Genomic DNA, 22,951 nt, shown 5'->3' on the forward strand with positions numbered 1-22,951 from the left:
TTCTCTCGGGGTATTTGAGTGACCTGTTCCATGAGGCAAACTACTTCTCCGCTGGAGTGTCCTTGTTTGATGAAGGCAGTTTTGAGTGTGTTAAGGTGTATATTCTGGACTTTCTCTTCGGAGCCTATTCTGTAGTATGAGTGCCTGGCTATAGATAGCAAATTTCTTGGTATGTTTGGGTTGGTTACTGGATTTATGAAGTTAGGTGTGCTGGGCATTGTTTTTTTGTGTGTATAGTTGTCTGTAGGATTCCATTGTTGAAGCTGATCATGGTGTCCAGGAAGTTTGTTATTGTAGGAGTGTTCCAGAGAGAGTTTAATGGACAGGTGGTGGTGTTTGAAGTTGTTGTGGAAATTTATGAGGGTGCTAATGGTCCACTTCACCTGGAGTTGTCCCTTAGAATATGTGCTAACTACTTATGCTAAACTCTCTGTTCCATCTGAGTACCTTTCCCAGTCCTGAAGAATAGCTCTGTGTAGTTGGAAAGCTTGTCACTTTCACCATCAGAAGTTGATGCATTAAAATATATTACCTTACTCATCTTGTGTCTCTAATATCCTGGGACTGACATGATGACAACAACAACACTACATATAACATTGGTTAGATTAGACATTTTTAACCATACCAAACTCATAAATTTACAATGGTTTTATGATGAAAAGAGTTCTGTTCAATCACAAAAGCTGGTTTAATGCTTGTATGCTCAGTCATGTTAGTGATAACCTTCTGGAGCCCTGATTTTAAATTACTGAGTGGAAAATTATTTTATTTACAGAAGAAAATATAAATATTGCTGTCTTCAGGAATATTTTGAATATCAATGGTTTTACAGTCAGCATAAAGGATTTAGTGGACTAAAAATATCAACACTGATACGCAAATATAAGCAAAACAATATTTCTAGAGAGTGAATAAAACCAGTACCTAACTAAAGAAATGTATGGTTGGGTAGACTTGATGATAAACAAAAGGTCAGACAACTATTTCTTATAAAACCAAACCTCAATGCTGAGACTATTTCTATGTAAAATATTTGTGTGTGTGGAATATATATAAAAAACACGCACACTATATCAAAAGAACGTTATTCAGGTTGCAAAGTCAAGCACTCAAAATCGCCAGTCTTTCAATTTCCCTCCTTTGCCCCCAATCCCAATGTTCTTTTCCAGCCTGTTTCAGTCCACTACGCTTCCAATCCCAGTTTCCCTCTCCCTCTGAGTTTCCAGGCCCAGTCACTTCTGCCCAGGCTCCTTGCTGCAATTTCCTTCTTCATAGGTACAGCTCTTGTCCCCTCTCCATTCATGCAGGCTCCTTGCTCTCCAGGCAGGTACCATGACCTGGCATAGTCTGAAGGAGCCCAAAGGCTACAATGGCAGGGAAAGTCCTGCTCAGCATTTTCAGTGTTGATTCTGGGGATTTAAGCTGCTAAAATATAAATAAATAAATTAAATAAAAATCTCGGCTCAACATGTGTGAACTGTGATTCCCACGTCCAGGGTTTATAACTTGGCCAAATTTGGTCATGTTTTCACAGAGACAACCAAAGGCACCTCCTGCCCAATGTAAAGTCCTTGCTACGTAGCATGAGGGTACTAGGGCTTTTCAAAAAAAAAAGGTTGACAAAAATTTTTAACTGAGGCAAAACAACATGCTTTTCACTAGCCTCCTTCTTGGAAACTGCAAAACCATTGTGGCTGAAACTTTTCAGAAACACTGAGCTTGAGGCTGGGGTGACCAGACAGCAAATGTGAAAAATTGGGACAGAGGGTGGGGGGTAGTAGGAGCCTTTTTAAGAAAAAGACCCCAAAATCGGGACTGTTCCTATAAAATCGGGACATCTGGTCACCCTACTTGAAGCAGACATGAGGCAGGAAAAATGTCAACCCAGTTAAAGCCTGGCAAAGTTATAAGCCACTGAAAATAGGGTTTTATACTGGAAAGAGTAAGGCAACTTTAATAATATGCCATGCTACAGCCTAGTTTGAGTGTAGGTGTGTATATATGTCTGTTTGTGTAATGTGTATGTTCATATTTAATCCTGCAAAGGGATTGGAACAAGCTGACCCTTATGATTTCAGTGTCACAGTGGTTTCAATGGGAGTCCTTCCAACCTGTAGATTCCTTTCTGGAATTTGGACCCATGCATTAAAATGCATTAAAATATTTCATTCTGACATTGTAGAGTAGGACTTTTATACAGTGAAGTCCATTTTCTTTATTGGATGGAATTGCAAATTTTCATTGCAATGTATTGGGGCAAAAATAAGGAGACTTCTATTTTATTTCATTATAAAGATAAGTTCACTACAAGTAGATTTCTCTGAATTTAAGCGGAGTCCAGTTCTGCTACCCTTATGATGAGTAGCACAATCTTCCCAAAGAGACTGCTTGTAGAGGAAGAAACTATGCAATGTGAGTGAGGGTGGTGAATTGGACCCTAAGTGTTTAGGGATAAAATTATTTTTGAAAGTAAGAAATTCTGCTTATGAACTCTGTAAAATACTCTGGAGTGCTTACTGACACGAGTCTGTTCTTTTTTTACTTTGGGATCATGTATCATACAATAGTCGGAGAGACGTTCAAAATATTTCAAGCAGAAGCTCAAAGCAGGTGGGACTATCCTTTCCATCTTTAAGCTCTGTGAATCAGTTGAAACAGCTACCAAGCCTGCCTGATTTTCAAAGTGTCTGAAGGTCATAGGTCTTACATTCTTTCTCCTAAAACTTTAATTTAAACATTAATAGTCCTTGGGGTCTTCTAATCTTCCTCTCTCCATATTCCAAGTCCTTAAATGTGAGTCCTTTTTACAGTACTTTTGCAGATTTTTTTTTTAACATATCTAGTAGGGTTGAGTGAAACTCAAAGGGTTTATAGTCTGGGTTCCCTTTGGAGAAAAACTGAAAAATTGGGATGCTTTTCAAACTGTCAAAAAACTCTTCCTGAGTCTGGAAAAAAATGGGTTGGAAGTCTCATGAAAGCAGACTTTTCTATGAGATCTTTAGAACTTCCTGCTACTATTGGCGCCAGCTAGTCAGGGAAAAAATAGACATATATGCAGCATTTCAGCCCTTCCCAATCTGTTTCTGGCTAAGCTCTGAAGGAAAATTATGTGCACAAAAATGACACAGGTCCACCTTACTTGCTAAGGTGGGACATCTGCTTGGGCCAGCAAGGAAGAGGACATCGAGGCTCTTTCCACCGTGCATGAGAAATCCTCCTCCTTTCGTGGTCAGCCAGTGCAGGAAGTGAGACACCCTTGTCCCCTGTGTGGCCCTGATTGAACGGCTAGCTGGTTTGTGTTACGTTACACAGCATACACACAGAAGTTAAATAAAAATATTGAATGCTCTTGCTGGAAGTTTGCAGTGTAACACTACTTTGTTTCTAAGAATTCAGAACGATCATGTGCAAGAACCCAAAAACAGAGACAAAAAGCAGGCTGCTCCCTAAAAGAGGCACAACTTGCCTTACCTTATTGTAGGCTGTCTCCGTGTTAAATGACTGATGCTTGCATAGTTCTCTGCAAAGCTTCCCCTAGCCTGTAAGCAGGACCAGAACTGTTTTCCTGTTTTCACTTTCTCACACACACACACACACACACACACACACACACACACACACACACACACACACACACACACACACACACCGATTCTTACAGTGATAGCTCACAATTCCAATATAGTCTGCCCTAAACCACACTTTCCAGTTCCCTGGGGTCAGGGTGACCTCTGTGGTCCACCACATGCCAATTACCTGCTCAACTTCTTCCTCCTCTTTATGTTGAGTTTTGAGTGTGGTTCAAGTGTGGCCAGTTATCTTTTGGGTTGTGTGTGGCTGGAGCTGTCATTTTGTTTCGACTCTACTATATGCAGATCACCTATTGACCCTGAAATCAAAGTCAATATTTTCTGTTTCATGAGATATTTATGGGAAACTGAGAGAATGAGGAAGAAGTTTGATCAAAATGACTAGGAGCACTTTGCTTTCAAAAATATCCTTTCAGTGGAATAGGAGTTGACAGTGCATTTTTAAATTCTGCCCTTTTAACACAGATCAGAAAATAATTCATTTTGGATCTATGGAGGGAAGAGTTGTCAGGTGGGAAACTTGTCCAGTATGTTGTAACTAACCCTTTGACCGCAGATCTCTGATGGTACAAATATGATAACCTTAGTCTCTCTCCTCCATTTCGCTAGAATTTGATATATTTCTCTCATGCTTCACAGGTGAGATGGGAATATTCCACATTTTCACAGAAAGAGGAGAGTAACTGCTGATATAATAATGATGATAAATTATCTCTTTTCATAGAGACTCATTACTGCAAACAAGGATTAGTATTCTTACCTTCCTGCATCATTTCAACTTGGGATGTGATATCTTGATATGTATAAGATAAGCACTATCAGGGCTAGTTGGTAGCTTCAATTGTTTGGATACTTACTTATTACCTCTTTCCTTTGTTATGAGATAGTATTTTGTTGAAGCTGGAAAACAAACTAATCAGTTGTTTGCCTCTGCTTTCTTGCTGGGCATATGCCTCTGAAACATAGGGTTTTCACACATTACTGAGGGAAATGTTTGTGGGATCCTCTTCATAAAATATTGACAGCTTATTACTGATGCTGTCTTTTTTTGGCTAGGATGTAATGCCAAAGTTACATTAACCATTTGTTTTCTGTGAAGATCCTTTGGCACTTTTTATGAGGGTGGAGCTGCCAAATTTCAATCCGAATAATTGCATTCTGCCTACTTTAAATTCCCCCTTTAATTTCAGTTGGATAAGGAAGCCTTCACTTTCAATCCTAAACCACTGTGCATAGTTTAAGCAGTTCCTATCTCTTATTGCTGCCATAGATGTCTGCATATCAGTAGAAGTGATTACTATATAGTACTCTATCCGTTTTTAAAAGACCTTTGGAATCCGTCATGATAAAAGCAAGATGAAAACAAATCATTATTCTCCTAACTTGCTATCAGATTTATTTTTTCCTTCTCTACAGCTTGTTCACTAATTAGGTGAAACCATCTTCAGCAAGCCCCTTATTTCTTACCTTGGTCTCATAACAGTTTCTCCAGTGGAGTGGGTGAAAGGGACAATGACTACTTAATGTTGCTTGTTACTGTTCGCTCTCTCTGTAACCTGCAGCATGGTGGCATGAAGTATTTGCTTGTAAATGGCACTTGACTCAGAGCAGATGTGTGGGTGGCCCTAGGGGGGAAAGTGAATAATAGTAGTCCCGGATTATTTGTTTTGGTCTGGTGACTTGCGTGAACTTTATAACGTGATCTTGGATAAATGATACTCTGCAGATTAGTCTAACCCACCATTGCATATATTAAAAAAAATATTTAAAAGTGTTGAATATTGCATTTGCCTCCGTTTGTCTGCATGCTGGTGATACAGTACCAACATGCAGTTCACTGCTGTGCAAAGCATTTAGGATGGGGTAGTTATGCAAGATGCTATAGAAATTAAATATTTCTGTCATTCTAAAGAGAAAAGTGCTTGAATGACAGGTGATAGAAGTAGAAATGAGAAAAAAAACCTATTTAAAATACTGACTGAAGAATACACCATACGTGTAACTTTAACTATTGATGTCATGTGTAATAACTATTCTAAATGTAGAAAAACATGAGCTCTAGGACAAAACATTCATTTAGTCTGTTTCTGAATTTAGCTGATTTTTTTCATTGTCCTTACTTTACTGACTTCAAATAGTCACTTTTACATTGCACCAGATCCTCCATTTATCAAAGTTCTTATGTAAAAAAGAGGATTGTTCTATAGAATTAAGAGGATGGCAGTCTATTTATTCATCTAATGTAGCTGTTTGTGCAATTAGCCTCTGCTTAATGCCAAAATTCTTATTTTTATTTTTGATCAGTATTTGGACACTCCTGAAGACAGGTCATTTGGCAGTTCACTGATGGAGGTAGAAGTGGACCTGGACAGCTACCAAACAGCTTTAGAAGAAGTACTCACATGGCTTCTCTCTACTGAAGATGCATTACAAGCACAAGGAGATATATCCAGTGATGTAGAAGAAGTCAAAGAGCAGTTTCACACCCATGAGGTATATGTGAACCACAGAGACTGAGAAACCAGTGCAAACACTTCATCATCTATTAATTGGTGTTCATCTATTTGTATGGTACATTAAGATCAAAATCATAAAATTTTCACCGGTGCTATTGTCAGTCCCTGTTCTTTCCTTTTCCATTTGGTTTTGGAGACTTGAAATTTAGCACTGGAGACTTTGCCTCTTACACAAGGTGAAGGTGTTTATTTTTACATTGGGTTACAAAGTTAAAATGAATTTTTAAACCAACTTAATTTGTTTTTGAAAATATGTGCAATTGAAGACATTTCTACAAAGTATCCCTCTTCCTTGTAATCTTAGTTAAGATTTACTTTTATTTTATTTTCAGGGCTTTATGATGGAATTAACAGCTCACCAGGGACGTGTTGGTAATGTTTTGCAAGTGGGGAGTCAACTTATAACAGTTGGGAAGCTTTCAGATGATGAAGAAAATGAAATCCAAGAACAAATGAATCTGCTTAATTCTCGTTGGGAAAGTCTCAGGGTAGCCAGCATGGAAAAACAAAGCAAGTAAGTAATATATATGTGTGTGTGTGTGTGTGTGTGTGTGTGTGTGTGTGTGTGTGTGTGTGTGTGTGTGTGGCAAAAAAGTTAAAAATTTTAGATTGCAATAATACAGGGGTGGGAGGGTGATACTTCGTTGCAAATGTATACTTGATCCTAAATTTTAGTTTATCTGCAATTTCAAGTGCATCAGACTCTAAACTTTCATGTTCATTTGAAAATGGAAGTTGAACAGATGGAAAGCTGTCAACAGTTTAGATTTTAACAGCATTTTAAATACTCTTTATTCAACCTATCCTGGATTTTTTTCCAGAACATTTCCTCAAACAGCGCACAACATTTAGTCAATAGAATAGGAATTATTCTATCAGAAAAACTTGTTTCCAGTTTTGGGCAGGGGGTGTGAACTTTTCAAGTCTATATTAATCCATTTTTAATCTAATAAATGGAGATTGTCAACAAAAAATTGCTGAGATTTGTTGTCAGAGGAATTGATCTGAGAACACATTAGACTAGTCAAGTAGTTTGAGCTTGGTTCCTATGGCAATTCTGATTTCTTATTGGACATGTGAAATCACTGGTAGGTTAAAGCATTTCATGTTTATGTTGTATACTTTTAATACTTAAACATAGGTTAAATATAAAGGAAAGAAAGGGATTTGAGTTAAAATGAGAGGTGAAATGCCAATAATAAAAGAATATAATAACTATTATTTGTTCACATGTAATACTTAATATAAGAATGGATATGTTTTTTAAAAATGGGATACTTTATTCTTCTATCCATTAACACACATAAGGACAAAGTAAACAGCAAATGTTCTGATATGATATTGGTAACTTAATTCTTATTCATATCAAAAAAAATAACTACTACTTATTCATATTAAAGTTAAATTAACTACTAGACTTGCTAGCTTGGTAGAAATGTACACCTTTGCACTATATGCAGCCAGGATGTAAACCTTGAAATCAAAAGGATGAAGATGATGATAATTTTCTTTAAAAGCAGAAAAGCTACGGACCATTTCACTCACAAGAAAATTGAAGGGTTGGAGAAGTAAGGTGATGAGATGTTAAGTGGGAGGAGAAGGAAAAAGATGAAGGGTTTGAGGTAGAAAATGAGTGAGAGGACAGGGAATTGAAGCCTTTAGAAAGGAAGAATGGATTAAGAGTAGAAAAATGAGTTACAGGTTAGCTGCAGGACTCTGACTCTCTGTATTTCGATTTCCACACACAATACAGTACAAGAACATTTACATTAGGTAGGGCATGGTATAGCAGAGAAGGCTAATGTTGTGGGATATAGAGGGGATTGGAGCAGAAATATGATTGCAAAAATGGGAGGAGGAAATATACCTGCAAGTTTCCTTCCCTCAACCTTTAAAAAAGAATACAGTTGCCTTTCAGATTGTTCAGAGGGATTGGATATTGTCCAGGTTCTCATCTTCTCCCCCACCCCCCCATCTGTTGATTTCCTGAGACACTTTTAAATCTCTTCTGCATAAAATAACTCTACTTCAGAACAGTTTACTTTGGTCATATTGTGTCTTATGGAGCTCTGTTTACTTAACTTATCTGTTTTCATATTGATTCTATACAAAACAGGAACTGAAGTGTAAGATATTTTACTGTTATAATGTATTTATTATTCTACCAAAATGAATCAAGGGGAGAATAAAAAAACAACTAACCATTACCAGTGTGTTTATAGAAATACAATAGTAATTACTGTAGATTATAGCTGCTCTCATCAGTAAAATCAACTGGATGTAAGTACATAAAACCTGGGATTGGAGGTCTATATTTGCTTCTTTATTGCTCAATGTGTTGGTGATTATATGTGAAGTCCTAGAAGGACCGTACATTGGTATCTAGAGGTGTCTGAGACAGTCACAGCAGTTGTGCTTTAAGTGGCAAACTGCTTCTGTCTGTGCCAAGAGTAGAGCTAGCTGGAAAATGTTGGTCCAAGTGAAATTTTGACAAAAAACTGAAACCAACTTCTATCCAAAAGTTAAACTCCAGTTATGGGGACACAGTATTATTAGCTGATGGTCCTTGATTCATGACTCACCGCAATCTGTCAAAGGCTGGCTTTTGTGACATTTGATATGCAGTGCAAAATATATCAGTTTACTCAGGTCTTTTATTGTACCAGGGATTTAATGCTAAAATGAAGAACTTTGTTTTCTGTTACTAGTACGGAAGCAGGAAGTTACAGGTTTCAGTTAAATACTTTTATTTAACTGTAGCAACAACACAACAGATGGGATCCCATTCTGTATCTTACTCAGAGAATCTCTAAACTATGTATGGTCTTCATGTTTCTCTTGTCCACGTCCTTATACCACTGCACTTCTTCATAGAGAGATACAAGATGAGGCCACTATGTGCCATTGCAATGATTTACTGGCAAGTTGCAAAAATTAAAAATAAATTAAAATAAAATCCCACAGCAATACATACAACTACCAGGTAGCAAAAATGTTATTAACTGAATCAAATTGCCAAAAGATATCCAGCTCACAACCATATCTGCAGTTGCCTGATCAAAAGGTTGGATGTAGCAGCATGTCCTGACGGGATGATACATTTGTTTTATTTCAGCCCAGTGGGATGGTGGGACTTACAAAGTCAAGGGGTCTTTGGAGAGAATGCTCTGCCACCAACTCCTTCACCAAAGAGTCTCCAACTTTAGTGTTTCTGCTAATACCAACTCAGAGAGGGGAGGCAAGCCCTCAGGATGGATGGGCACTAAGGACATTCAAGATGGTATAGGTCAAAACCAATAGTTTAAGCTCCACCTGGAAGGCTGTTTGCAGCCAGTGTAGATCCCAAAGCACTAGTACTATGTGTTCATGCTATGATACTGCAGTTAAAAATCTTCATAGTTGTATTCTGCACCACCTCTGTTTTCAAGTATAGGCCTCTGCAGAGCACGTTGCTGTAATCCAATTGGGAGGTAACAAACATGTGGATCACAAAGAGAGATTCATATTCAAGGACCAGGTTCAGATGAAAATAAAGCTATCTTGGTGGTAGTTACTATTTGATCAGCATCTCTAACTGACATATCCAGGGTACAATCCAGACTCTTGAGTAGCTGTGTGACCCCAGCCCTCTAACCTGGGGTTCGAGTTACTTCTGTAGCCTCCAGCCTGGACTGCTCACAAACAGCCTCCAGTATGCAAGTCACTTCCAGCTGTGTCTGTGTATGTGCTGCAGCCAACCAGCCACACATTGGCTCTTAAGTCAAGGTTATACAGCAGGGTGACACCAACATACTGCTAGTCTTAGATTTCCCCCCCAGTAAAGTATGTCTTGTGTTGCCCAGCCCTCTCCCGGATAATACAAATTCATATAAAGTCCATATTTCTTTCATAGAAATAATATGCACATACCTTGTTACCCCCAAATGGAGTTTCACAGACAGTTCAGTTTAAACACACTGGATTATAAAACAAGTTTATTTAACCACAAAGAGTGAGATTTTAAGTGAGTACTTTTAAGTCAGAAATGATTATAAGAAAAATAAAGATAAAACACAACTGGTGCCTAACTTAACAATCTATGTTAAATTCAAAGCAAAGTGTTTCAAACCACATGCTCTCAGTAGTCTTACTGATCAAACTTGTTAGGTCAGAATTCCTTCTCCAGTTCAGTGGCTGCTTCCTTTGTCCCTTCTGGTGCATGAATCGAAGGACAGTAAGAGAAAGAGGGAGGGGTCGTTGGGGTTTTTATGCCTCCTTTTGATACTGTCAGTCAGCCACTTGGGAAACATTTCCAGCTGAGATTCAGGAGTCAGAATGTTTATAGGAAAGGATGTTCCCTGCTGCTTTTTCCTCACCTATTGCTTGATGACTCTGTTTACTGCTTAAATGCAAATTAAGCAGAACACACATTCCTTTGTTTGAGCCAGACCTATTCACCAACCTGAGTTTGGAATATGTCTTAAGACCAAGCAGTGGTCTCTTATAACTTCAAATGCGATGTTGCCACATACGTTTTATCAGGACAATATTGACCAATGAATTATGAGGTTTTCAAATGATACTTCGAAAGGCATACTTTGTACAAAGATGATTACAATAGTATTCAGGGTGTGAACACAGGTACATTCTGTCACGCTAACGAAACCCTCAAGCTGCAAATGTTACAAAGATGCACAAATCTCAGATAAATAATCTGGTTGCTCCCCACAATCACCACCACCTCAGTCTTGTCCAGATTAAGTCATCTTTATGTTCAAATATTGTGTTTGTGTATAATTTATTGTTTAAAACATATATGCTATACTGCAGCATACAGAGTTTCCCAGAATTCACTCACTCAGCACTTTGAACAAGTGGAGCAGTGGCTACACATCTCCAGATTTTTTTGTCTAGGACTCGCTTAGCCCCAATTCTGCTAATTGCAGGAGCAGCAAAAGGCAGAATGTTATGGTGAAGACAAGAGTGAGTAGGTTAATGTGTAGGGTATATATTCCCGCTTACATAATTGACTATTACACTTTTAGTTACTAAATAACAAGAAGAAAATATCCTAAAGTTAACACTTATACTAAAACACCTGACAAATGTTCTTGATTTTACTAAAGATGTATTAGGAAATCCTAAGTGTTTGAATGAAATGTGGCTTTTAATCCACATTTTCTGTATGAGCATGGATCAAAGTAAAGCCCCTTCCAGGAGCTTGACTTTATTTACAAAGGAACGCGAAGATGATAAAAAGTTTGGTCCATGCCATCTACTAAGGTTTGGATGCTCAGCTGAGCCCCCAGGTTTTCTTTGCTTCAGGCCAAAGATCGTCACTGTAGCTGACTTTAGAAGCATTATCGTTCATTTTTCCACCCCCTCCAGCCAGAAGGCACTTCCTCCAGGTTTGATACTGCTAGCTAGGCAGTAGAGCAGGACTGGCTTCAACCTCTGTCTCCAGGGAAAATTGTTTTTACTTTCCTCCCTGGTCTTGTGTGGGGCTTGTCCACCTCATCACAATATGTTGTAAGCAAATCAGACTGCAACTGATCTAGAATGAACAACTGTCACTCTACTTTACAAGCCTTGAATACATTCATGACAAAATTATCCTCTCAGACCTACGCTATTGGACAAGTCTCTGCTGTTGTGAATACAACTCCCATGATGACACTGAGAAGCTGTCACATGTAAACAGAGGATTATTGCAGACCTAATAAAAGTGTGGGATATTCAGGGAATTTGCCAATAGCTAATAAATGTTTAGCAATTTTAAAATATATATATATAATTGTAATAGAAAATTGCCACATGGTTTTGACTTCCTATTGGCAAGAAGTATTTCAACTTTTCCTTGGCATTTATTTTCAATAAATGGAAATTATTAAATCTGATGAGATTACTGTATTATTGAGAGAGAATTGCAAACACACTTCCATTAAAAGCCCCTTTTTTTTATGCTATTCTCTAAACTGAAGTTTATAAAGAGGCTTTTCATCAGTGGCGTGGTGGGGTTTTAGTTTTTTTGTTTTTTGTTTTCGTAATTACTGTTAAAATGGAATTGAATTTTTCCTCAAGTTGAATATGCAGTCTGTATCTTTGACTTACACCCGGGAGGTGAACGTAGCAAGTATTTTGGATATTCCTGTCAATATCAGAAGGGTTGATTGTTTCTGGATTTAAATATGAACAGTAAGAGGCAATATTCTGTAATGTTATGGACTTGTGATAAGAGAATCTCTATTCTGGAGGGTGATAGATGAAGGTTGATCTTTGATCTCTGACAGGCTGGTGCACTGCATTCATGTTAACTGTAGAAATCGTTAGGGATGATGTTTTTCATTACAGTACACTGATGCCAATATTGTCATTCACTGTATCTTCTTCCAGAATTAACTAGAATGCAGATTTTGCTATTTATTACTGTACTTAATAAAGCCATATTTTAGGAAGAAATAAACATTACAAATCCTAATACACTGGGAGACAACATTTCTTAAGGAGCCTTCAGGTATTGAGGATTTCTCTTTCTTTTGCACACTAAAAAGGCTACTTCCTGTAATTTTTTCATGAAATAGGTTTTTAAAGAGATGAGTTTCTTCAGTGGTGTAGCAGCATTTTGTGACGCTGTTATAAGCCACTTCTTATTTGGGGAATAAATCCAGCTAACCTGCCTTAGGGGAGCTAGTCAAAAATGTAATCACCATCCATTTTATACAATAAAATATGTGATAACACCAAAACAAATAGAAGCAGAAGTTTACAATTACATTGTGTCCTTTAAAATGATTATATTTTTCAACTAGAGATGGACACTGACTATTCAGCTGTGTTTTATTTAGGTTTTTATGCAATGCTTATCACTGTCACATCTGAGCTACCAAGTTTGAATTTAGATACGAGTTTCCTCCAAGGTTGGACAGAATTTGGAACATAGGAATGTAGGAATTGCCATAATGGATTAGACCTATGATCCATCTAGTTCAGTACATCCTGTCTCTGAGTGTGGCCATCATGAGTGGACATCCACAAGAAGATGTAAGAGGGAAGGGCTGAGATTTTAGTTTGAACAGGAGGAGACAGATCTGGAGTAGAGAGGTACATTTGTGAGTTCTCAGCATGGAGATGGTAGTTGAATTTTTGTGTTTGTGGATGAGATTACGCTTGCGTGGGGAAGAGAGGGGGTGGAGAGCAGCGCACACTGGCAAAAACAAAAGTCAGTGCCTGTGGACAAGGTGTAGAGGGAGAAAAGAAGGGGACCTAGGACAGAGCCCAGTGGACACCTTCCCCCATAGAAAGTTGGAGGAGGAGGTTTCTCCAAAGAACATGTTTGAAGGAGCAATTATAGAAGTAGGAGGAGAACTAGGAGAGGACAGAGTAACAGAAATCAAGGGGCAGGATAAGATTTCAAGACCATCCTGCCTGTCACTCGTAAACTGGGCATCATCTTTGACTCAGACCTCTCTAGGTCCTCACATCTAGACTTACATCTACTTCTGGAACATTCTGTATAACATCTCTGATATAGCCTTTCCTATCCATCCACACAGTTCAAACTCTGGTCCATTCCTCTTCATATCATATCTTGATTACTTCAACATCCTTTTCTTTCGCCTAAACAAATGTAATCTTGTCCTGCTCTTATCCATTCAGTATGCTACTGCAAAGAACATCAGCATAGCTCTTTGCTTTGGTCATACGTGGAGAATTTTGATATTATCCAGCCTGACTGCAAGTAGTTAAATCCGAGGAGGCACTTGAAGGCAGGCGATTGGTGGGGGTAGGGGGAGGGATGGGACCGATAAACAGGAAATGAAACGAGCAAAAATAAGGTAAAATTCAGAGAATACCCCAAGGGTCCTTTAGGGAACAGTGTGTGTGTGGGGGGGGAGCTATTAAGAAATGCCCCCATCTGGCTCCAGCCAGGCTAACAAGTTTTACTCTTCCCATGTCTGAGTCTAGGTTCTAAGGGGATACTAAAAGGGGCAGGGGGGTTTTGACTCCCAACTCCAATCAGCCCATGTTGCCAGTCCCCACTGCTCACTTGTTAAATTTTTAAACAAGCACATTCATGCTTTCTCCCATGCTACATTCATGCTTGGGAGAAGCTCCCTATAAACATCTAGAAAACTGCTTCACTATCTAATTAAAATCCCTCCATATGACACACTTTTGCTGTGGTGCCTACACACAGCCCAGCTGTGGGCAGGCTGCTCTTGTGCTGAGACCCACTGCCTATCTTGCTAACCAATTTTCTCATTGTTTTCTGGTCCTCCTCTGCCTCGGTTATCTCTTGTTTTATACTTAGATCGGAAGCTTTGGGGGGCAGGGACCATCTCTTTTTTTCTATACAGCCCACAGTGCAATGGGTTCCTGATCCAAGAGCAGAACGGCTATGTGCTATGGTAACACAAATAAGAAATAGTAATCCCTCATAGTTGGAGATTGCTTTGAGCATGATATTTAATCTCTTCCAAAATTTGTTAGCAGTATCTATTACAATATCTATTACAACTCTAGATATTCTTGTCCTCCATATAGATGCCCAATCTATATTTGTTAAGTTTTTGGTGTTAGTGACATTATGTTGCAATGAGCAATTGATTTACGTTTTGCGGGGGAGGGAGGTGGAAAACGAATTTTCCTTACATTGGTTTGGAATTTACCAGTGCCAGATTGACTGACTGATTTTTATCCTGCCACTTATTCCATGGATCCATGGACAATTATGAGATCTACACTTAAATTTCCATCTGTAAAATTAGGAGATGGGAGCTGCTGCTGGAAAAGAGAGATTTATAAAAAAAAATTCTAAACATGTCATTTTTATATGTGCATATGTTATACCTTAAATGGTAATTCATCAAAGTATGACTTCTTCATTATCAGGATTGCCCTTGAAAGAATTAAAAGGAATGGAAGAATGAGAGATGGCAACCTGGCTTTGTAGCAACATATGATTTTATTCTCCCTGAATAAATTATAATTAATTTGGTTGACAAATACATCCTCAAGGGAAGAAAAATATTACTTAAACATGAGCTCAATGAGGCTGCCCATGTTCTAGGAAAGCGGACATAGAAAACATAAGGAAAAACAGCACATTTTTCAATATGGGGGAAACAAAAGCAAGCAGTCAGTAAAAAGGAGAGATTTTCTGATGCGATATATAGGAGCGCCGCCAGCTTTTCTGCCGCCCTAGGCGGCGGAAGGTCCTGCCCTGAAATGCCGCCCCCCACAGAGGCGGCGGAAGGTCCCGCCGCTGAAATACTGCTGCGGTCGCCGCCCCCCCCCCCCAAATTGTAGCGCCCTAGGCGACCGCCTAGGTCGCCTAATGGGTTGCGCCGGCACTGGCGATATAACAGTAGAAGTGACCCAGTAGTTCAAAAAGAGGGTTAGCAGGTCAGAGCATCAGAGTTTTCTGGAGCAGTGCAATGCTGCTATTGCTATCCTACAGTAAAAGGAGGTCAAAGGAGATCTGGTATGTGTTCACCATATGTATTGAAAATGTTTGGCTCTTGTAGAACTGCACTAATGACCCGAAGAAAAACAGCAGGCTTTTTAAAATATGATTCTCTACAGTGAAGCATCTGTGTGATAAATGTACTACTGGAGAGGAAAACCTAATGTAATCAGGATTACTTTATGGAGGATTTCACAACTATTAAAAAGCATTCAGTCAACGGAAAAGTATTCTGTAGTAAAAAATCATGAGAGCCAAACAATAAACAAAGATTACAATAATCTCTGAAGAGATATACACGAGTATTAAAACCTCTACATATGCTTATAGCAAGTAAGCTGATGTTTGGAAAATACAAGGAGGAGGAGGAAAAAAACACTATGGAAAAAAAAATGTGATAGTTTTTTTCAGAGATCATTTCATTCTCAGACTTAATATTCCTTGTCATAGAATGATATTGATATTCTTTATAATAATCATCAATGTTCTATCTTAATTTTTATCACTGTGCAAATTTTCTGTATAGTACACCTCTACCTCGATATAACGCTGTCCTCGGGAGCCAAAAAATCTTACCGCATTATAGGTGAAACTGCCTGATATCGAACTTGCTTTAATCCACCGGAGTGCGCAGCCCCGTCCCCCCGGAGCACTGTTTTACCACATTATATCCGAATCCGTGTTATATCGGGTCGCGTTATATCAGGGTAGAGGTATATATGGGAATTACTTCACCTCTAGGATGAAACATCACAACTAAGTAACAGTGCATAGCAATGCTGCACAAAAGAGTATAAGACAAAGTGAAAGAGAATATAATGCAAATCTGAGATTGCAGGGGAGTTTAGCTAGACTGAAGGTAATTACTCCTCTGCACATCATATAGTAGAATTTGGAAGGGGCTCCCCGTACTCCGGTCGTCTTAAGATATGCGCAATGTGCCTTAGATGACACGTGACAAGGATTCATCACTGAATTTGGTCTGCTGGTTGGATCATTAGCATTCCCGGGCTGGGCCGGGTACTGACGGGAATTTTGACGTGAAATCCATGCCCCCAGTGCACCTGGTGCTCTTGCAAGGGGAACAGTCTTGAGGTGTGGAGGGGTTTATGGATCTGTCACTTTATGCTTCTTCTGGTCATTCCACATAATAAAGAGACAGGGTTGTGATTCAGTAATACTGAGTGACAATTTTTGGCCAAAACCCTGGGGGCAGGAGTGGAGGGGTTGGTTTGCTTTTTGTTTGTGGGGTGGATTATTTGTGAAAAATGCAGATTTGGCAACAAAGATGTTTTGCAAAGCATGTTGGATTTGCCAAATTGTTTTGGACATAAAGAAGAAAAATGGAAATGTTTTCAACATTTTTCAAAATGAAAAAAATCATTTTTTTCCCATTCAAAACATTTGTTTAAAAAATTCTTTAATTTCAATTTAAAAAGTCAACAATTTGAAAAAATGGTAAAAATCAAACTGAAACATTTAGATTGTATAAATGAAAGTGTTCAACCTGAAATGATTTTTTTAACTTTCATTTGCCAAAAAATTCAGAAAGCATATTCATTTTGATCTCAAATGAGTTTTTTGTTTTTGAAACTTCCAGTGAACTGAAAAATTCATTATTTGCACAGCTCTAGTTTTGATTAAGACCATGAGAGATATATAAAATGAATGTTCCAGTAGAGTGTTGGAAAATACTGTTTTACCTCAAATAGGTAAAACCAAGGCCTCTTGTGGCTTCCTGGAGACTTGGCCAAATTTGAACTGAATTTTTCCTCTATAAAATTGCTTTGGTAGTTTCACAGGTACTATGGTGATGAATGTGGTGTCAATTCCTAACTAAATAATATAATTTTGAGACCGTATTCTCTATCTTCTGTTTGAGACAATAGTGTGGTATTGCTGTGTACTGTTTAAACAGCTGCTGCATTTGAAGAGTTGCTGAAGTGATCCTTGTATCTCCTTCATTTACCTTAAAGAGGAGATGTGAGGATTGATTCATTAACCTTTTAGTGGGACATTGGGGCCACTGTTGAACAGAATGGCTGACTGGCACTCATTCTACTGCACTGGGGACCCACACCAGTACTAGATGGATAGATGTGCTGGTGCTTCAAGTTTCAGCCACTTCTTCCCTCGGCTTGCCTTCCAGGTTTCCCCACAGGTCCTAAAAATGTTGCTCACCTCCAGCATTCTTAACTCATTGATCCTGACCCTCTTTTTACTCAGTGGTCAGATTTTTGGGAGAGGGAAGATTGGTGGCTTATTTCCAAGTTCCATCCACAAGTGAGTTGCAAAAATGACACTGATTTTGTGCAGATACTCAAAATATAGGGCTCCACTGTGTTCCTTGATTTTGGCTTTCCCTTGGCAGGACTCTAATATGCCCCTGGGCTTCTCTAGGTATCAGGAAGCAGTGCCTGCAGCAGAGACAGTCTCCAGGCTACCTAATGAGTGCAGTTAGTGTGCTGATGGGTTGGAAGAGTCAGCAGACTGACTCTTAATCCCAGCAGCAGTTCAGCAGCTGCTTAAAGCATGGCTCTGATAGTGTTTGTGCATGCTTGTTCCCAGCCATGAACCCAGCTCTGCTTTGCCTCATTCCAGGTAACTCATTCATGATCCTCTTTTTCCAATTTCTGTCTTTGGCTCTGACCCATGGTTCTGGCCTCTGACTCCTGCTTTAACCACTGTGTGTGACAGCCCAGGTCCCAGTGACCGACACTAGGTTCTTTGAGCTTGGCTTCTTGTTGGGTGGGGGGAATAAGTGGTGGCACCAAATGAGAAATCACTCTAAATACATTGTGCATATTTGTGATCCTTCCTCTGTTTTCTTACATGAGGAATAAAATAGTCCACAATGTTGACAAGCCAATTATCATGCTGGGCATCTGAGTTAAGACCTCATTGAAATGAATGGGCAGTTCACGCCTCTGAGTCACTGTTCCAGGTTCTCTACAGACTCATGTAGAAGCCTCTGCATTGATTACACTTGGTTCATGTTTTTGAGAGCTTTTTACAACAACCAGAGGATTTTTAATGAAAATTGAGATTCCAGAGAACAACCCAGCAGCTTCAGAAAGTTGCCTGTATGCTGCATAGCCATGAACCAACCCAAACTAAGCCATGTCTAAAATATTACCTCAAAAAAGCTCAGTTAGATTTGTACTACTCCAACTTTGCTGGAACCCTACATTTTCATAAAGCTGGCTCTCCTTGACAATTCCTGACTCATTCTCCTACCATCCTAATCTTCCTCAGACCCTCTCTCTTAGCTACCCATCCCTCATCTTTGCTGGGTGCTCCTGGCCTGTACTACTGTACTGTTAAATATGTGTTTGATAGCCAACTACTCCTCGTAGTCCTTCTGCCCAGACCACCTGTTACCTCTTTCCTTGCTTTGTCCTTCCACAGCTGCCACAACCCATGTGAATTCTCCTCTTTCAAGAAGTCCCCCCACAGCCACAATGGTCTGTCCTTCCCCACATCCCGGTCCCAACCCTGGGCAGTAGGAGATGAGAAATGATTACTGTTGATTGCTTTAAAAACAACAAATAGCTCCTTCAAAACAGCTGAGGCCTCATGAACCTGATTAATATAACCATGACTTTGGGGATCTGAAATGGTGCTTTTTGTGTGTCTGTTTGAGAATCTGTGCCATTATCTTTTTGTTCAGTATTCTTTGTCAGGCACTTGGGGCTTGTTCCTGCTCCCCTTATAGTTAATAGTAAAACTTCCATGGATTTAAACAAGGCAGGTTTGGACCTTTAATAGACTCATATCCCTAACAAGTATTTGCTAATATTAAATTTAATATTTACCAGAACATACATATTGATGAAAGTATCTTTCTTCTGCCCTGCATTGGTACCCTATTCTTGCTTTGAGCATAATGGGCATGAGTGACACACAGGAAAAAAATACTGGAAGCACCAGGTTCTCCTGGATTAAATTCAAGAACATGAAGTACATCATATAGGATAATTAATTTCTCTCATAGCATGTACAGATAGTCTGACACCGTGAGGTATAACAGATCATAAGCCTCTCAGTAATCCAAATGATAAATAAGACTAAGGAATACTATATGCACTGCCAAGAAAATGCAGGAGGAATTTGATATCTACCCAGGGATGTATGAAGAGAACATTAGTGACATTTACATTAGGAGCCAGATAAAATCTTAATTTACAATATAAAGAGCTGTATGTACTATAGCTATTTCCCTTTGAATAAAATTAGGAATAAATAATAATTTACCAAATACCGCATGGTTTGGTATGTTTTGTGAAGAATTAAAATTGGGATATAGGGAGGGAAAATGAACAAATAGTTAAAAATGAAAAAGCTGAATATTTTTACCAGTATAACTTCTGTGCCTTAAATTAAGAATACTTTATAAGTAAGACTATTGGATTTGCTATGCGGAATCAGACTCTTTGTCGATCAAGTCCAGTATCTTGCAGTGATAGTGGCCAAATCCTGGGGCTTTGGAGGAACATGTCTCAAATATTACCTAATTATGCAATGTGGTCCAAACCGAGCATAATTCCTTCTTTACACCAGATGATGTTATACTTAACACAGCATTTCCATTACAGTTAAAGGAAAAATGCATTTCAATTTACATAGTTTATTCTGTTCAAATAGTGTAGCTAAAGCAATATCAAATGTTTTGGAATCCAAATTAAACTGAAATATTGAACACAGTATCAAATATTGTACAACTTACATTTTAATATATATAGCATTCACTTTGGTTAGCATTGTATTAAATCTTTCTATTTTCTTCCTAATAGCATCTCTTACTTAAGCTCTGGATAGTCTCTCTTCTCCTGTCTGATAAGCGTGACTAAAGCTTTACTCTTTTATTAACCATGGTTTTAGAATAGGCTCTTCCATTCAATTTTGAATCTAAATAAAAAAGATTAGAAATCTGATTTTGGTGTTTTAATAATGGATTTAACATGGAGGAATGGTAGGTAAAATGAGATTTTAATGCATTCAGACTCCACTGTCAGGTTTTTTTAAATGACTTCTTTCCTCTTGTTCTAGATTAAGGGACTTTAAAACTGGCATATACTTGATGAAAGGGAACATTAATACAAAAAGCAGCATGCTTCTTCAGTTATTTTCTCTCCTATTGTTTGATATTTGTGCTTCAATAAGAATTTGTAAGCCCAACATCTTTTCCAGTGTGACACAGTAATGAAATTATTGAATGTTTTTAACATCACAAGTTACTGCCATGGAAACAACTCTGATTTCATAAACTTGGCATTACCACCTTAGTGCTGTATCAAATAGGATGAGAAGATACAGTTGAAAAGGAATAGAGTCTTTGTATGAGTACAGAGTCCTCAAGAACTATTAAATAGAAGAAAATATATGAAATACAAGTGGAATTTATAGTAAATGTGGATTATAATGTCATACAAATGAAAGTTTCATCCACTTTGAAAGTTTTACTTTAAATTCTCAAAATTTTTAGTTGAGTGCTGAGTTCTAAAAGTAGAACATATGTACTTGATCAAAACTTGCCTTTGTACTAGGATCGTTATATCCAGCATTAGCATAAGTAACATACTATAGTGTAGCGTGGACATGTTTCAGCTAGGCTTGGTGTTCAACAGGATAATTTTAAAGATCATCTTTATAAATGTCATGTTATCTGAGAAATTTGCATTATTTCCTAAGTAGTTTATATCCACCATTTAACTCTGGATTTGATTTTATTAAATTGTTTTTCGTCAGCAGTACAGTGTCAGAATATGTTTTTTCAGTGAAGTCAGTGGAGTTTTCGGTTGGCTTCAGTGGGTGCTAGACTGAGCCCTTAATGAAGAATTTAACCCCTTTGTGTGTCACCTTATAAAACACATCTGAACGTCTTGTTTTGAAAGGAAAATATCATCATGGTTACATGTATTTTTACTTGCAAGATGAACTTTTGTTAAATTTTCTCTCTACTGCTAATCTTAACATAATTTTGCTTTTCATAACATTTTATAAAACAGAAAAACCCATACGCAGACATAGAATCAATACATTTTAATAAATACAGAGAGAAAAAAGCCAAAGAACAAGACTACTAAAGCCAAAAAATATATTTCTCAGACAACATACAGTAAAGATGGGCCTTAAAGACAATCCCAGATTAAAATACATCCAAGCCTGAGCTGCTCAAAGTATAGAAAAATAATTTCATGAAAAAAATATAGAAGTTGTTTCTTTTGGCACTTCCAGGCCTGCTCTTGAAGGAAAGATTGTGGCTTCAGGTGTCAGGTCTGGAAGTTGCTCCAGACCCATCTCCTTCCCAAATGGGAAGGTGGGTCTACGGGGCTCCCTTGGGCTCTGCGCAGGTTACCAAGCCACCCTCTCTCATACCAGGGTGGGGAACTGGGTCCAGGGAGTTCTGGCACTACAATTTTGTGAGTCAAGGACTATTCTCAACTCCTGACCACCAACATTATAACCAGCTCTATTCAAGGTTCACAAATATTATAATTATGAGTACACAGAGTGCCATTAAAATTGTTCCCTTTACTACATCACGGTGTTTGCCTTCATTCTGGTATTTCATGAATTTTACTACTGTATGTAATGTCAAGATTTTAATAACATCACTGCACTTCAGAGAAGGTTCATGCTGAGAGAATGAGCTATGCTCAGCATTGTACCTGACAATATAAAAAGCATTAATGGTGCTAAAGCTAAATATAATAGTTATCTTTCCCATAAATTGGAAAGTTTTAATGCACATGGTGAAAAGTAGGCATGTATCGAGGAATGTGCGGAAATGAACAATGGTTGATGAACATTTTGTGATACAATTTAATTCCCCCTTGATAACTGATAAAACTTTCAGGATAGATAAAGGTGACTGTTGAGTTACTTAACTCTATCAAGACAGAAATGTTCAGTAAGGTTATCATACCGTTTCATTTTAGTCTATGTATAATTGTGGCAGAGTGGTTCAGAGTTCGAGAAAACCTTATTCTAAAGTTAATCAGGTTCATACAGTAATTTCTCAAATAATAAGCCTCTAGACCACTTTGATATGTAAAAATGACTTTCATTTAGAGCTGCATTTGCCCTTCTAGCTGTTAAATCAGCTGTAGTTTACTAAGCAACATTTTGGTATGTCTGCACTGCAATTGAGAGGTGCATTTGCAGCACATGGGAGCATTCTCGAATTAGCTCACTAAAAATAGTGGTTAACAGTGGTGGCTACCCAAGTATATACCCAGGGGTCTGGCCAGGATTGTCAGGGCTGGCTCTAAGTTTTTTGGTGCCCCAAGCAGCAAAAAAAAGTGCCGCCCTGCCGAGCCCCCCCCCCCGCCGAGCGCCGCGCCTCCGGAGCGCCCCCCACCAAGCGCCGCCGGAGCGCCCCCCCGCGGAATGCC

General features: G+C 38.5%; 1 protein-coding gene across 1 annotated transcript in view; it reads left to right on the plus strand.

The window, feature by feature from the left end:
• Positions 1-22,951, plus strand: part of DMD (dystrophin) — a 1,466,768-nt gene that overhangs the window by 144,001 nt on the left and 1,299,816 nt on the right. Inside the window, exons 5-6 of the mRNA XM_065405744.1 lie at positions 5,898-6,086; positions 6,442-6,623. Of these exons, the coding sequence (XP_065261816.1) occupies positions 5,898-6,086; positions 6,442-6,623 (371 nt within the window). The remainder of the gene's footprint in view (positions 1-5,897; positions 6,087-6,441; positions 6,624-22,951) is intronic.

This window comes from Emys orbicularis, chromosome 1, assembly GCF_028017835.1.
Source record: "Emys orbicularis isolate rEmyOrb1 chromosome 1, rEmyOrb1.hap1, whole genome shotgun sequence".
Lineage (NCBI taxonomy): Eukaryota > Metazoa > Chordata > Testudines > Emydidae > Emys > Emys orbicularis.